The 17,064-nt window shown below is 41.5% G+C and overlaps 2 protein-coding genes and 1 long non-coding RNA gene across 5 annotated transcripts in view; 2 read left to right on the forward strand and 1 right to left on the reverse strand.

Annotated features, from left to right (window-relative positions):
• Positions 1-7,257, forward strand: part of LOC146761343 (uncharacterized) — a 47,643-nt gene extending 40,386 nt beyond the window's left edge. Inside the window, exons 6-7 of the long non-coding RNA XR_014944672.1 lie at positions 3,364-3,505; positions 6,548-7,257. This is a non-coding gene — a long non-coding RNA (uncharacterized LOC146761343). The remainder of the gene's footprint in view (positions 1-3,363; positions 3,506-6,547) is intronic.
• A 4,485-nt stretch (positions 7,258-11,742) lies between these two features.
• Positions 11,743-13,823, forward strand: SAYSD1 (SAYSVFN motif domain containing 1). 2 transcript variants are annotated; one of them, XM_085543170.1, is made up of 3 exons: positions 11,743-11,895; positions 11,983-12,269; positions 12,392-13,823. In XM_085543170.1, exons 1-3 carry the CDS (start codon positions 11,758-11,760, stop codon positions 12,492-12,494), a joined length of 528 nt encoding a protein of 175 aa, XP_085399296.1. In that variant the 5' UTR covers positions 11,743-11,757; the 3' UTR covers positions 12,495-13,823. The 2 variants fall into 2 exon arrangements, with proteins under 2 accessions (XP_085399296.1, XP_015713294.1); XM_015857808.3 differs by having other exon boundaries at positions 11,983-13,823.
• Positions 13,494-17,064, reverse strand: part of GLP1R (glucagon like peptide 1 receptor) — an 81,555-nt gene continuing 77,984 nt past the window's right edge. For both annotated transcript variants that reach the window (XM_015857807.3, XM_085543169.1), the window contains exon 13: positions 13,494-16,818. In XM_015857807.3, coding sequence (XP_015713293.1) covers positions 16,651-16,818 — 168 coding nt within the window. In that variant the 3' untranslated portion in view covers positions 13,494-16,650. The remainder of the gene's footprint in view (positions 16,819-17,064) is intronic.

Below are 17,064 nucleotides of genomic sequence, written 5' to 3' on the forward strand. Positions count from 1 at the left end.
TGCTGTCTTTGCTAACTGCCACATGGCAGTTTATGCAATGGTTCCTCTGCACTAACTGAGAGGGTTTGGCTAGAACTGCACAGGATTAGTCACTGTCAGTGATGGAAAAATGTTCAAGGATATATTCATAAATATTGCTCAGTGCCATTTTGCAACAATATATGTGAAAGAATTTTCCTGTTACTATCATAATGTCTTGCAAATAACACCAGCCTGCTGCAGTGCAGTTGTTCATACACAGCTCTGGGGAAAATTTTATTGCCAGTTTTGCAATCTTCTCAAAATCCAAACCAGGAATTTCCCCTGTTGGTTCTGCTAGGTCTCTTCTGGCTTGCCTCATTCTGTTCCCAAGAACCTGAGGTTCCAGGGCACCATTTCTTGCTGTTTAGAAATGGAGCACAAATGTGGCGTGTGCTTCTCCAGGTGTTTAGGAGAAAGCAAGTGTAATGCAGATCTGTATGTAAGTAAGGTAAGTTCTGCTCTGATGCCTTTCCACCCTTCCGGGTATTGGTTCAGAGAAACACTGACCTCCAAAGTTTTCTGTCACTCTTCTACCTCTAGGTGAATCCTCTTCTCCACTGTCTCTACTTCTATGATGAATTAGGGCAGATGCCTGCAAAGTATTTACTTGATAAGTATGACTATCCTCTTCCTCACTTTTCTATCTTCTTTTGAATACCATTTTGTTCTTGATGGGGCCTGATAAGTGCAGGCTGAGCTTTTGAAATCGTGGTTAAATAAGGAGCTCTTAGCCTTTCCTTTTGTCCTGAAAAGTCAACTAAGAAAGGCTTTAGCTGACCACCCAGCTACTGAGGGAGAACATGGAAGAGGTAGGCACATCAACAAAACTGAGCAAGAAGAACTAAAAAGCTGCAGTGGGTTGGTGACCTGGGGCAGGGATGCAGGAGGGAGAGGAGTTGCAGATAAGGGTGAGCACATGTATGGGATGGGGTGAGCTGGAAAAGAATTTGGAAGCAGGATATAAAATTGAGGGTGGAGGGAAGAGTGAGAGCACAGTGTTGTGAGGTGCCACTGTGGACTGTGGGATCAGGACAAAGAATTTGAAACAAGAGGATTTATGGGGAGAGACTCTTGAATGGGAGACCTCCAGCCCCTTCCACTTGCTTAGACTATCAGGAGTGTCCTGAGAAACCCTTTTGCCACCCTCCTTCTCTCACGCTGTGAAGGAGGCACACCAAGCAACATAGCAGAAACTCAAACTCACAAAGTCCAAAGTTCTTGCTGCTTCCCATTCCCTGTAAGGGAATATTTGATCTTTGGTTGACTGCTTCCTTTAGGTAAACTTGGGCTTTGTACACGTGTTCAAACATGCAGAGCACAGTTCAGAGTTATAACAATAGCCTTCATCATGATATTTTGTTTCTAAATATAAACCATGGTAGCAAGAGATAAGGACAATTTCACCCAGGTTTCTGTACACTCCCATTTTGTCATTACTGCAGGTGCAAAAATACACTAAAAAACATCGCGCTTCTCTTTTCAGATGATATGCTTCTTGCTACCAAAGTCTGAATGTGCTTTCATGAGTCTGTAGGATTAATCGTGCAGAAATTACTAAACTCTGCATGAATTCTGGTAATCGCAAATGTGGCCTTCTAATATGCTATTGGGTCATATGAGTGAGAGCAAGATTATGACCTTGCAAAACCTACTGACAGCAGATACTTCTCTTTCAAAAACTATGTGCCTGTCAAAACCTGATATTGTGCATTGTTTTAATTCCAGCTGTATTCATTTTTCAGTAGGGTAGTTTGTTAGAAACACTTGCTAAAAAGCAGAATAGGAAGAAATACCTTTGTATATGCATGTTCTGGCAAGTTTAATCTGCTCTTAAGAAACAATGTATTTCTCTAGTCAGTGAAGCAGGCTGTTCACATGTAGGCTGTGCCTACAGACATTGCTGTGACTGTAGGAGGAGGCTTTCTGCTTTATCATTAGGCAGGTTTTATTTTTTCCAGTTATGTTTCAGGTTTCAATACTGGTGAATTTAGAGAGTCTGTCTGTAAAAGCTGAGCAAGAAAGTGAGCAAAACAGCAAATCTTTGATCTGAGAAGCTTAGGCCATGAATGTACTCCACAAGTAAGCCGTTCTGCTGTTGTCATTGCTGTATGAGGCTCCTGGGCAGAATGTTGATGAAAAATTACTGAAATACATGTCTGTGACCTCAGCAAAGCACACCTGCAGGTAAAGTAATACAAAAGAAATATTGCAGACTCTTTTTTTCCGGGGCCCAGAGCACAAAAATCAAAGGTTTGCCTTCAGATGGTATGTGATTACCAGGTATGGAGTAAAAAACTCCAATGGGATGCAATTAATAAAGCAGCCTGAGGTCTGTCTTATTGATCTTACAATATTTTCCTAACTGTTGAGATTCTCATATCCTCTTGGCTTTTATTACTTGCCCTAAATGGTGAGCTGTTAATAAAAAGGCATCTACCATTGGAAAAAAAACAACAACAACAACCAAAAATGAAAACAAAACAGCAAAAAGAATTTGCAGGTGTTCATAACTACAGCATACAAGACGTGGTGGATGCCCCATCCCTGGAGACACTTAAGGTCAGGCTGAACCTGGCTCTGAGCACCCTGATCTTAGCTGTAGGTGTCTCTTTTCATTGCAGATGAATTGGACTAGGTGACCTTTCAGAGTCCCTTCCAGCTCAAACGATTCTGACATAACCTTCTTAACAATTTAAACAAGACTGGTTTCTTATTTTGCTTTTGAGTAAAGAGCAAAACTATGAATGTTGCATTGCCTGGAATTGAAAATTTGTCTACTCAGTGCAATGGGAATTAAAAATAATGAAATCAAACAATTTCGCCCAAAGATGAATTTCAATACTTTCTTGTCACTCTTCAGTGAGTATTGTCCTGTCTACTGTGGTCATATTTCTATGCAGCAGATTAATGACTTTTAGACTAGGGTGCTAATATATTTGCATGATGATAAGCCATATCATCCTATATATATATATATATATATATATATATATATATTTATATTTATGACTAGGAAGTAGAAGCTATTACTATTTTTATGTGCTCAAAACTGATAACAGCTCTCACTTGAAGGCCAAACTTTGCAGCAGAAGCTTAAGTTACTCAGGCAAAGTGACCAATTTTGTTCAGAGAACTAATTTTCTAACAGGCTAATAGCACTGTAGATACTGCTTTCTTTTCTTTTTTTTTTCTTTTTTTGTGAGTAGAAGGAGAAAAGTTTGGACTCAATGGCATCTAAGACTGTGTTCAAGTTTACAATTTGTATTAAATCCACATGCTACATTAAGCCTGGTATCTATATGATAACACAATGCTAATTGATCTTTTTTTGTTCTTTTATAGAATCTGGCAGTATATTGCAGTCTTTTATATTTCTGGTGTTTTGAGTGGCTCACAGTAAGCTGTTGTTACAATACAGAACAAGCAGAAGAAACTCTTCATTCATAACTGTTCTACAGTGAAAATTCTGAAGGCTTACATGCAGGTATCTACCCAAACACAAATTGTTCCCTTTATTCCAACAAAGCTCAGGTTTCCAGGTAGCTGAATGATCAGATGAACCCAGGAAAGCACTCAGTGACTTCACATGTCCTGCTCCTGTAAGAAGTACCCAGCTGGAGCCTTCAGGTTAGCAAATACAAATGAATATGCACATCAGTAAAGTAATGAGCATCCTCAATGTGGTTAGGAACATGAGTTGGGCAAAATCTTTCCTTCTTTTTGTATCTCTGGTTTTAGTTTTCTGCAACGTGATACAGCGAAAAAGTGAAGTTTTGTTTCCAAAGTCTGTATTGATACACATTACCATGGCTTTGGCCTTTTGAGAATGTCTATGGACTTCAGTGAACACAGAACAAAACAGTATAGGCTGGTATATCCCTGTAACTAATAGGGACTTCAAGATAGCTATTATCAAGTCAGAAGCATTTGATCAAGAAAAAATGACCAGTTATCTAAAACCTCGGATAGATGAGGACAGAATAAAGAATGTAAACCAGCAGAATTGATGAAACATCACAAAGCCAAAGAAATGAGAAAAGTCAGCAAAACCAGAAGTGTCAGAAAGGCAAAGAAAGATGCAACAAACAAGAGTTGAAGGCCGTTTGCAAAGACAATGAGAAGTTTTAATAAGTGTGTTTCAAACAAAAGGCCTATGAGGGGCTGCTCAAGCCAAACTGCAAACTACTTCAATGCATGGCTTTATTTCATAACTCATTTAGTCTTCCCTTAGTTTCTGACTATTAACTCTTGGTTAGCAAGGCCAGCCTCAAAAGAAAGGGGACAAATTGCTTCCTTCTATGCTTTGCAAAAATCTTTTCCCTGGAAATTAGATCAAGATCCTTCAGCTCTTGTAATCTACGTTGCTGCTCTTTGACACTTGTTTGGCAACTGAGACAGGCAGGATTCAGAACATTATCTTAGAGGTGAAAGGCTACATATCCTGTTAGTGGGAAAACTTTCATCTACAAAAAGCAGTGGTATTTGTCTAGAGACTAAGGAATATCTGACATCAGGAAAAGCCTTTGTGAAATCCAATACAGTAACAGATGTATTCACCTTGATTTAAAGCGTTATTTTATGGTGAAATCTAAAAATGGAGCAAGATTGGGCTATAACTTAAATGCAGGAACTAAGACAAATAACAATTTATACGAGGAAACGGAAGTGCCACAGGGATTGGGTTCCGAAGCAAACTTGTCTTATAAAAAGGATATGAAGCTCAGTAATGGAAAACAAACCAGGGATTTAAAAAAATATTTTTCTGTCAGAAACGATAATAACAAATGGAAAAGATAAATAGCAGAATTACACAACTGCCTGACATTCAGGAAGGAAAGCGTGCTTTTGATTAATATACTCAAGAAATTGCTGAACAATTTATCCTAGTGGAATCAGTACCTCTAGGATGTTGCAAAGGTCAGAAAAAATGTAGTGCATTGATTACCTTGCCTATGAATCAACCCTGCAGTAATACCACAATGAAGATCTAATGCAGTTGGTCCTGTTTGTTTTAGGACATCTTCTGAATTTTTACTCTTGAAACAATTCACTTTAATGAAGAGTTACTGGTTTTATTTTCTTTGTTTGTTTTCCCCTCTTTGCTTTTCTGTTCTGGAGCAATAAGAACTCAACTCAGTTGCTGTTTGGCAAGCATTAAACATGGAGGATCTAGAAAGGAAAGAAAATACATAAATTGCACCCTTCCCAGAGCTACTTGGTTGGAACCAAACGACAGCACAGCCATTCTGCCACGCTTTCTACTGGGTTCCATCAGTAGCTGGCATGTTGTACATGCACAAGAGGAGGTCAAGCAACTTGCTGAGCTTTGCCTTTTCTACTCTGAAATCACGACCTTCCTGCTCCACTGAACAAAGATGGTCAGGAGTTCCTGGAGCAATTTTCCAAATAAAAGATACTTTTTTTGTAATCCAAATTTCTTGAAGGAATGTTTCAACAGAAGATTTTCCAGTAGCCTGCTAATTCAGATCTGTAGGCTGAGAGAGACCAGAGCAAAGGCTGGATAGAGACAGACATACTGCTTCACAGTGTGCAATGATGTGACCCAGTAGCACTGATGTAGAGATCAGTCTCTGGTAAATCTGCCTACTGAAGTCAAGAGCCCCCCCCTCCCCCAGTATAAGTCTCCTAATTGGTTCAAGGCAATTTTTTTTTGTTTTATTTTTATTTTGTCCTATTTTTTTTCCCCCACCAAATAATCAACATAGAACACTCCTAATTCAAAAATACTGAGTTTGTCCCCATATGGAAAAAAAACTTCTATAGAATCAGACTTTTAGTCCTTTAGTTTTTTTTCCTTACTAAGCTCTAAGACTATTAATATTATAGATACAGCAGAAAGAGGTCAGTATTTGGATCTTTAAGCTTTTGCCTGTATCTTCTTTCCAGCAGATAGTTAATTTATTGTTGGTATTTTTAAAGTGAAGTAATGGTGCAGTCAGAGCACCATGAATTGCTTTTACTTTGCTACCATCTTTGGTTTTCTCCAGGTATAACCTTACTATATGTAAGAAAAGAAATGAGCTGAAGACAGAAACCTTTACATACTTGACAATCTGTTTGTTGGACAGCACTGCTGGAGGAACACGGCACTAGAGCATTTCTCTGCAAGTTCTGGGGATGCTCTCAATGAGAAAGTCCCTAAAATTGTCCTGCTCCCTATTTTGTAGTTCTAAAAAACCAAAAATGTTTGCTAAAACTTGCCTTCCTAAAGCTTGAGAAGCAGATCGTTATTAGTATGCACCTAGTCCAGGGTCTGAATAACTGAAGATCTTCAGACACCCCTCTGCCTACCTTTCACCAGCCCCATGCCTGCATGTCTGCTTTACAGATACTTTGGTGAACTGGTGAAGGGTACCAGATTGGAGAGAGGAACACAAGAAACCTTAATGTCTCAATAATGCCTTTTTGCTACCATCTAGTGGTGATAGACAGGTGTCATAATACAGCTGCTTATCGTGGATCCAGCCTGCTGCAATGCTACAAGTCTTTCTTTTCCTGTTCCCAGATGACTGATGCTTGCCTGCTTTGAGGTGCTGCAAGATGTTAAACTACCTGAGATCACATAATATCTCCGATGCTAAAGGAAAGGCCACAGTTGTCTTGACCCTGCAATGAGTTTCATCAAGAGAGCAGAGGAGCCTTTACTAAATATCCTGGATCATGTCATAAGGGACGCATCACATCAGCAATAACAAGGCACGGTAGCAATATGTCTGAAGGTTACAAAGGTGTAAGTCAAGTCCAGAACCTTCTATTACCTGTTGTGATAGGTGGCCTCTGGCCTAAAAACATTGCCACCTGCAAACCAGGGAGAATATTTTCTTCTTAGATTAGACGTGTACTCCAAAAATGTAAGTGAAGTAAAGCATTAAGAATCACAAATGTCCACCCAGAAAGAAAACAGGAATGAGAGAGACAGAGTGATCACCGAATGTAAACTGTATTTCAGTTCCTAATCCTGGAGTTAAATCCTTTCAGGCTTCTGCAGTCAACCCACAAATATGTCTTTGGAAGATCAGACTTAGAACTGGATGCCTCAGTAACAGGAAAGAGGTGTAATCTAAACTGCATTGTGCAGATTTCCAGTGCTAGCTGTATGAATTAGTGCAGATTAAAGCTGTCTAACTCTTGGCTTTGACAAGCAGAAGTTAGGTTTTACAAAATACATGTTGAAATTCAGTGTGCATGTGATAAAAACCACACTTATTGAACAAACCGGTATGTTTTGAAAGGTGAATCTTATCTCACACGAGCAGATGACATGGATTTAAATCTTCAGCTCTATTTAGATCCCAAATGATAGACTAATCTTGACTGTGAAATATTTCAGTCACTTAGAAAACAGTAAAAGGGAAATAAATCACAAGGCAGCTGCAGTTTTTCTAACATGACCAAAAAATAATGATCCATATATTCTGTCTGCTTTTCTGCAGGTGATGTAAAACTGAGTTTAATGCAGAAATCTTCAGAGTAATCATATCAAATGACAGCAGAGGGAGCTATCATTTCTCATCAGTTTATGGCATCCTCACTGAACCCATTGCTCTCTTACCCGCTGTGTAGTTACTTACCCTCAAGTATCTTGAAAAACATGAATTCTGAAATGTAGTGGAACTTCTCTAAAAGAGAGTTAGGGACCAACAAGGGAGAAAGAAAATACATGTTAATTTGCAATGTAAGGCCAGAAATCATCTAAACGTGAAGGCCCTGCAACAAGTACCTTGTTTTCACAGAAGTAAAATGTAAACAACATGGGGCTTGTCTGGTTAAATATACCTTTTCTCTAGAAACACAAATGACAGCCTTGTTAAGCTGTAAGTGTTTATCCTTCGTGAATTTATCACCTGAATACACCTTGTGAATTATCTCCTGCTTTTTGTCCCCTACTACATACATAGATCCAGGGCTGCCCCATCACAGATACATGCCACTTATTAAAATCCTGTGTATGAGACACAAGATTTGTGAGGAATACCTGAAATACAACAGAGCAAATTGACTGCATCTGTCACAGTAAAAGCAGAAGTTGCAACTGGCAAGTTAGGTTTTTTTATTCTTTTTTAGGGAAATAACATGAAACAAGTTTGTGTGACGCCGGCAAGTCTCACCAAGCAGACAGTGAGGTATGAACTTAGTTGCTTCTGTCGTGAGATTTAATTCATATCCCCGTGCAATCCTGGCAAAGTTCCCACTGACTTTGGTAGAGGTGAGATGGCACTTTACAGGGCCTCATCAATTCAGGACAGCTCAGGGTCTGGTTTGGTGTCTCCATTTCTCTAAGACCCACTGCAGTGTCTCACTCTTGCCTCTGCTGTTCCCACAGGCATTCCCTTATCCTTCCCTCCTGTCTGCATGTTCACTTAGACCACCTTGCTTGGCTTTCCAACTGGCACTTTATGCCTTGATCATTGATCAGTGGAGACAGTTCAATGTGTTCGTTATGATTCCCTGGGACCACTGCACAGCTATCCATTGGTAACTGGAGGAATGCTGAGGATTTCCCATTGAGGAATTGGTCTGCTATGATGTCTCCCTCCTTCGTCTTGTCTTGCACTGAGTATTTCCTTGTGAAATCCTAAGGAACATTTCAGATAGTTGGGATGGAAACAATAATTCTGCTTTGCTCACACTTGAATGTTTTTCAATGCAGAGCATTTTGCTATACAAAATGGCATTGCAAGGGCTGATATCTCAGCTCTTTTTAGCATACACTGCTGAATACACAGACGCACACATCTCGAAATCACACAGATGTGAAAATCTACAATTGGGAACCTAAATTGCTTCAATAAAAAGACAGACAAAATATTTCCTTTAAATCTAAATGCAAAGTACCTTCATGCTGCTATTTTAGGAAGCAAAATTAGCAACTATTTTTTTACAAAGGAAGCATCTCTCTTCTGTACTTTAGTACTGATTAGTAAATGGATATGCAGAAAGCTCTGTACGGAATTAGACAAGCATGAATCTGTGCACTCCAATCTATTTGATACATGTTCCCTACGACCTCAACAACTAAAGCTAATGCTCCCTCAGCTCCATTGAACTAATTAAGTTAGGTCGTTATGTTAATAATAGGCTGCCCTTCTGCCTGCATTTATAGCACTTAGCAAGTCGGTGTGTGTGTGGGGATGCTTACTGCATGAAGGAGAAAGCTTCTGTCAGTGAATTAGATTAATCCATCAAGAGAGTTAATGTGACTTGATTACTGTTGATATATGTGAAGAAGCAGGCGTGCACGAACTTGACACAGAGATATCTGCAGCTGTAGGAAGTAAGAAACACTTCAAAACATTAGGCAAGGGCTATGAGCTTGTGCAGTTGAATAGACAGGTTGCTGATGCCAAGATGTGCTGATGGTAGGCTGCTGATGCTAGAAATGCACAGGGTGCCATGGGATCCTAATGCTGCTATCAAGCATTTAGTTTAACTCAGTTGTGTGGCTGTTTTGCTATAGAGTTCTAAGGACACCTGTCATACATAATACCTCCCCCGATTAGTTCTCAGTTCTTTTACTTTCTGAAGGAGAAGATCAGCTGTACTTTGGACATTGTTTTGGTTGTTCTCTAGTTTTGCCAATTATTTCATCAGCCACTTCATCTCCTTCTGTTCTGCTGACTGCGAGCCATGTCCAAGGTTGCTAATGGTTTGGAAGTTCCCAGCTACTGAAAATGTGGCCCCTTAAGCCTGTGATAACTGGCTGAGAGGAAAATGCTGGATTGGCAAACATACTTTTGTGTCATAAATATTAAAACATAATGAAGAGTTGATGTCTGGTGCGAAGGAAAAGGCAGAATTGCTGAAGCAGAAATTAATGAGAATAACAAGTTTTCTTTCTGACAGAGATAAATATGCATGTGGGCTTCTTTGTATGATAGATAGAACAGTTGGAGTGTAGCATAAAACCAAGCCAAAATAATGGCAAGTTCTTGAAATGATCTTAATGCTGCTTCCTAGAAGGTGGTGGGCAGTATTAGAATTTCAGTTATCAAGAACAAAGCGGTAGAGAACTGCCAATAGCACCTGACAATTGAGATTAATCATTTACTCAGCTGCAGCTCACTGGAGCAAGGCTTGTCTTGTAGTATCCTGTGTAATTTATTTTACTTATTTTTCTCATACAGAGTGAGGAAGGCACTAAGCCACTCAAAGAGTCCCAAAGAAACATTCCTCTAATTCACAGTGCACTCTCCTGCACTTCCAACCACTGTCTGAGGCTGCAAAGATAGGGATTATTGTGTTGAGGACACTTGTAAGTCAGGAGCAAAGCGCCCAGATGGTTTGTTAAGCAAACAAATGAACCCCCCCCTCCTAAGTATCTATTCAGTGAAGCAGTTCATTTAAAAACAGGATATACTGACGCCATTAAAGTTCTTATATATAAAATTAGTTTAGGTATTTCTCTGCAGTGTAGCATTAATTTACAGATGAGGTTACCCTAGTGCACTCAGACTTCAGAGGCATGATTCATGTTATTCATTGATGTGTTTCCTAACACACTGCAATATACGCAGCCCAACCCAGCTATAAAACTGCTAGCGTGCAATCAAATAGCTAATACATATTAAACCCAGTGCATTCTGAATAAAATTTGATAGCATGTGAATCACTGGCAAAGATGGCGTTAAAGTCAGCCGTAAGAATCAGCCTGACTATGGACACATATAGGAGATAAATACTGGAAGTACCCATCACATCTTTGAGAAATTGCTTTCATAAACAGAACTGCAAGAGGGGGGAAGAAAATGAAGTCAAATAACGTCCTGTGCAGGATATCTTAAAACATTTTGGACTGTGATTTCAAAATCAAATTTCCACAAGTAATGAGAAGAATGTCATTCACTGTGGCACTTTTTGCAAAGTCTGAAGGTTGAAAGAAAGTTATTTTGTAACCAAGCACAAAATAGGCATTTGAAAAATTATTTAGCTGGCAAAAAACCACAGTTTTTTTCCACATTAAGATAACTTAAGAACACCCAAATTGTTTTTTATTAGGCTTCTCATATTTACTTCTAGGCTGACACACGCATGAGATATTCAGCCCTAAAGGTCACTTCTGAGAAAGCAATAAGTGACTGGAAACAGCACTGCAGGACAAAATGATGTCTCACTGATAACTATTATCGCTAGAGAGTGATAAATACTTTACTCCAGAGGCTAAGAGCCAGCTCCTGTAAATAAATTTCTATCTCTCTGCTGTAGTGACAGCTGAAAGACGGTGTGACAGAGTGGCTTTACCTGAGTTTAATTTTTTGGTTAAAGAGAGGGTGGGACGGAGTGGCCTTGATGCATCACCTCATTGCCCTCAGCAAGGCCTGAGGGCTGCCGCAGTGGGGCCCTGCCTGCATGGCAGTGATTTGTTTCTCCATCACCAGAAGGGAGACAGGAGAGGCCAGCATGGCCCTGTGCTTCTCAGCCCCAAGAGCAGCAGCAATAAATGAATGGGGCCTGCACTGAGCACCCATATTCATACAGAGCACCCGCCATGTCATCCCTTAATGCATGGACTAGTGCTGTCCTTTAGGCTCCTCTGAGATTCAGCTTTCGCAGCCCGTGGAACCCCCAGCCTGTGATACCACCCCCCCTCCGTCCCGCAGGGCGGCGCCCTTCGCTACACCCACGTCCCTGGGGTGCGGCCACACACCGCCCCGCCCGACGCGGCATCACAAGGGCGGTGCGGCCCTTTCCCCGCCCTCGCGCAGGCGCGGCCCGGCCATGTCCGCCGTGGAGCGGCGCTTGGCCCAGTTCCGGGCCTCCCGCGGCAGCGCTGCCGTCGTTCCCGTGCACCCTTCGGAGCAGCCGGGAAAGGCCGCGGCTCCGCAGCCCGCTGACAGCGCGGATGGCGGCGGGCAGGTGAGCGCCGTGCGGGGCGGGTCGGGGCCGCGCTGCGATGGCGGCGGGGCCGATGTCTGAAGGTGCGTCTCGCTGCTCCCTCCACAGGCCCGTCCCGGCGGGGCTCCGGTGCCGGTGTGGGCGCGGCCGCTGCTGCTGAAGGTGCTGCTGTGGGCCGTGCTGCTGGCGCTGTTCGCCGAGCTGGACCTGGGACTGCCCTACTTCGTCCTCTCCCTCCTCTACTGGATGTACGCCGGCACACGCGGCCCCGCCGAGCGGCGACAAGGCGAGCTGAGCGCTTACTCCGTGTTCAACCCCGGCTGCACCGCCATCGCCGGGACGCTGACGGCCGAGCAGCTGGAGCGGGAGCTGCATTACCGGCCCGCCGCCGGGAGGTAGCGGAGATGGGGCCGGGATGGGCAGGAAGGGGGCGCGGCCGTGCCCTGCGCTTCACCTCTCCCGAATAAAGCCGTAACAAAGCGCCGTGAGCTTGTCGGTGACTTTCTGCTTACCGCAGGAGGCCGGTGTTGGACTACACCTGTCATAGAGTGCCCCGCCGCTCTCCCGCCCGGCTATGTCTAGATCCAGGACAAGGCAGGAGGCAGTATCTGTACAACTGAAGCCAGCTGCTGCTTCTGATCACGCTCCTGTTTCATCCAATACGTCAAATATTGGTGCAGGTTTCCTGACTGCTTCATGTTACATTTACTATCTGCTGCGTAAGGCGAAAATATCTGTTACGGCTCCTGACAGGTGACACCTGTGGTTTTAACCATCATTTTGGTTAAATACTGCAAATACAGAATGGCAAGAAGCTCTTAGGTGAAAGAGTATTTGCCTGTTGCTGGACTTGGTCCTTTTTTACCATCACACACCTGGCGATGCTTCTCACCATCAACCCATGTGCTGCCAGGTGCTCTTTTCTTTATGAGCCACTTTGGGGTTTTTGTAATGATCTATCAGTGTTGCTAATACATAAATGATTGCATGAAAACAAGCCACTGATATTAAGCTTTAGTGAAGAGCAGTTAGTTGAGTTTACACCTGTTTTGTTGAGAACAGAAATGACAACTTGATCTTTCCCATTTCATTTACTGTTTTAGCAGTGATTTACGGTTACCACAGGTTCTGTCGTCTGTTGGATGAACAAATGGAAGTGTCAGTTGGACTGGAAAGAATAATAGGTTAGGGAACAAGTAATACATTGTAACGCTGCTAAGCATCTTTCAGTATCTCGTTGCAGCACTGTCAGCTTCTAGTACTGCTCTGTTGTATAAATTCTAGATATTACATAAAGTCAGCTGCATAATTTTCTCGCTTATATATCTTTCACCATCTTCTGGCTGAGATGTACAAACCAGCTGAGTTCTCGCTGTTCTTTTTAATGATGTCACCTAACTCCATATGGATAACGTGCTCCATTTTGTTTCTGATAAATGAAGCCTCTGCAGGTTCAGAGCACGCTTTGTATTGGGCACAGAGATGGAATAGAAGTCTGGACTTCCATGGAAGAACTGTGAATTAAGAGTCTCAACAATCTTAGGAAGCATTCTGCTAATGATGGAGTAACAAACAGGTGATAATTTAGGAAAAGGTAAGTAGACCAGTAATTGAGAGCGTTTTGTGAGCGAGTTGAAGCTTTATTCACAAGGAATAAAATAAACATGTTGATGGCGAGCTGATAATTTGACACCTTTCACAGATCCCATGGGTGTTTTTAAAACAAGGAGAGACATGCAAATAAATATTAAGGTAACATCCATGAAATGTTAAAACTTTATAGCAGCAATAATGGAAATAAAGGCTTAACTTGCTTTAAACTCTAGTTACAGAATACCAGGGTGAATTTTGTAGACTATCCTATTAATACCTTGTGAAACAAATTACTACACTAAATGAGAATGAAGCTGAAAGGCACAAGAAATAAAAGTTCATGTGGTTCATCTGTTCCAGTGCTTTCTGTTGCTTTACTTCTTTCGTGCTACTCAAAGAAATGCACAGTATAAATTCTGAAATAGAGATGGCAAGAATAACAACGTGGGCTTGTAAAAGATTTTACTGAAGTGGATATGAGGCATTATGTAGAAATCATTTTGTAGGCCTTAAAGTATTTCTCAGAGTGTGGTACTACTGTAGTTCTGCTTTGACGGCAATTCCCCCCGCTTAGTTTTACCAGTTCTTAAAGAATATAAAGCAGTGGAAGCTTAATTGGAGAGGAAGAAAAACACACCAAAGCTGTTTGTCTGAGATCATCAGGCTTTTGGATTTTTCTTCACTTGTCTTCTAACAAGCCGGCACTTAAAAAGGTAAATTTGACAACTGCTGCTGCAGATATTCCTATGGGCTAAAGCCCTCAGTTCTTCAGTGAGTGGGAAGGCCAAAAAGAGCCTCAGGGCTTAAAAGCACATCAAACTGTAGAAGGAAACTTTGTGACAGCAACTAAGTACAGCTTTCTTAGCACACACATAAAGACTCCGCTGTCTATTCCTATGTCTGTCCTGCATTACATAGATTTTTTCCAGTGCAGCAGTGTGTTACGGCGTATCTACAGCTTCCTATTGCCGTAGCAGAACAAATTTTGCTAACAGCTGCACAAGCGGCAGAAACTTTTTTTTCTGGATTTGAAAACAATCAAGCAGGGCCCTGGAAAATTAGCACCCATCTTGAATGTTAATGAATGAAATTATTCCAGCGTGTGTTATCATGTAGATAAAGGTTTCACCTGTACCTGGTAGCTCTTCACATACCGGTGATTCTTACGTTGCTACTTTTCCTATACAAAGCACATAAATGTAGGTGCTAAGTGGAAAAATGATGTATACTCTACATACAAGAAGCTAATTAATTATATTTCAGAACAGTGACTAATGTGCATATGTAGTAGTCAGATACTGTAGCAAAGGTGTTGCAATGTAAAAACTAGGTATTAAATTATTCGGTATTATAAGCCCAAGGTGCTTCATTCCAAGGTCAGCTCTGCAACCAATGTTATAAAGGCACAGCCTGGGAATGGCCTGTGTAGAAGCCTGTGCGCTAGGCATACATAAGCCTGCCTGAGAACAGTGGTGGATTTCTACAAATGTCTTGACTTTTCCCTGGAGCTCAATTATAAGCATTAGAGCAGAAGAAGGTAACCCATCTTTTCTAATTTAATTCTCATCTGCTGATTACAAAATTAATCCAACCTGTTGGCAATTTGAATTCTAATACAATGATTAAATTATTCCATGCAAAGCAATCTAGCTTCAGGCAGGAAAGATGCTGAATTAGATCCAGTCCCTTTTCTTGGCAATAAGGGATGTGGATTCAAGTGCAAAGAGGGACTTGGAAATATCTCTGCTGAGTAGTATACCTGCTAGGCTATGGAAGCCACACTTATTACAAGAAGTCTATGGACAGAAATGTTCTCAGACCTAGACTTCAGCATCTTGTCTCAGCTGTAAAGAGAGGGTGAATATCTGAGATAAGATATATAATGCTTGCTATTAAGTGATGCAGTGGACCTAGGTCTGCTTGTAAAAGTGCCTTGTTTTGTTTTCCCCAGCAACTCTTGTAAACATCAGCAAGGGTAACATATTTAGCAGCGTAGATGCATTCTCTACAAGAGCCCTTGCAGTTTTTAACAAACAAAAGCCCGTTGAGTTGAGGATGCGGGGGTGCGGGGTATTTTTTGAACCCAGCTGAGGGCAGGCTCTGGAGCAGATGGACAACCCAGGCAATGGGCAGCAGCTGGGAGCTGTCTGCCATGCTGACAGTTCAGCCTTCCAGTACCCTGAGTAGAACACATTGTGGGTATCTCAGGTGCCTGGAGAAAACGTACAAGGTTAGAGAAGAGACAAAATTGAGCCTACACTGTGAAATACCGAATCTCTTCCAAGTCAGTGAAGTCTGGTAAGACCAATTTTAACTTCACATTGACTTCTTTGTCTTTGCACCCACAGAAAGTGGAGTACAGCTTTGAAGGAAAATGTTCTGAAGCAAAAGTCATTATCCTGTCTTTGTTCATACCTATCGGTCAATTGGAGAGGCAGAGTACCATGTAAAAGCGGAAGGGCATTCAGTGGTTATTTCCACTGCTGTCAATAGAGATGCCACAAACCTATCAATATCAGAATAGGTTCCCTAATAGATAGTAGTTTTGGTTTGTTTCTCTCAAGCAAAGCCTAAAAAGAACAGTCAGGAATGTACACCATGCTAGCTGCTGTGGTTACAGTCCTTCAAGATGCTGTTCTTCACCTTTCTGGTTAACAGGTAAATATATATTCTGAACTTTAGATTTGGGAAACTTTCTTCAAAACTGATTCTTTCCTAAAGCCCATGCTGCCTCCCACCAAGTTTCTTCTAAAATGTGATAGTGCCTTACCCTATCCTCATAAAAGTCAACATGTGTTTTTTGTGAATAATCATATTCGTTTTCCTTGTAATTTAATCAGTCGATCACTCAGCTCACCCACACAACAATAATAAGCCATTGACCCTGTGCTTTCAGACTGGATCAATGCTATGCTAAGTTTTGGACACCTGGAGGCCCTGTGTGCAAATAGGAAGAAACTTTTAACTTACTTTAGACACGATCAATTTTTGCTCTGATGTGCTGATTACGTTAGCAGATTGCTTTCCCTAGAAACCTTTGTCCAACAGCCTGCAGGCAATGAGCAGCATATACTCAAGTTTCTTGCTGGAGATGACACACTTAAGCCACTTGCTTGGGTATTTAAGGGTTTTCGGGTGTATTATACAGTTCATTGTTCTCAGTCAGGTTCACCTGCAGAAGTCTTAGCTGAATGTAGCCTGGCAAGTGGCAGCGTAAACACTACTGCCTACTGTGCCTCCACTACTGATGCTGTTGGCTGGACACTTCAGAGGTTTCATGCTGCTGTCTCTCTGGACATACAAATGTTCCAATCTCCAGCGCTCCCAACTTTTCCGAAATTCCATCTGAACCTAACAGAAGCAAAACAAGAAAACAAAAGAAAGGAATATAGAAGTAATCAGATCTTTAAACGATTCTGGTTACTAAACATACCATGCTACTGAAGAAAGATGGCAATGCTCTGAACCTCCATTATTATTGCTTCAAATTATCTACTTACTTCATTAGTCCATCATAGGATATTTCATCAAAACAATGATGGTATTCAGTTTCACTTGTATAAAGAAAGCTTTTTTATGCTACAGCGCACCAGGAAT

The sequence above is a fragment of the Coturnix japonica genome, chromosome 3, assembly GCF_054131305.1.
Source record: "Coturnix japonica strain WE chromosome 3, WE-NBRP24, whole genome shotgun sequence".
In the NCBI taxonomy this organism is placed as follows: Eukaryota; Metazoa; Chordata; class Aves; order Galliformes; family Phasianidae; genus Coturnix; species Coturnix japonica.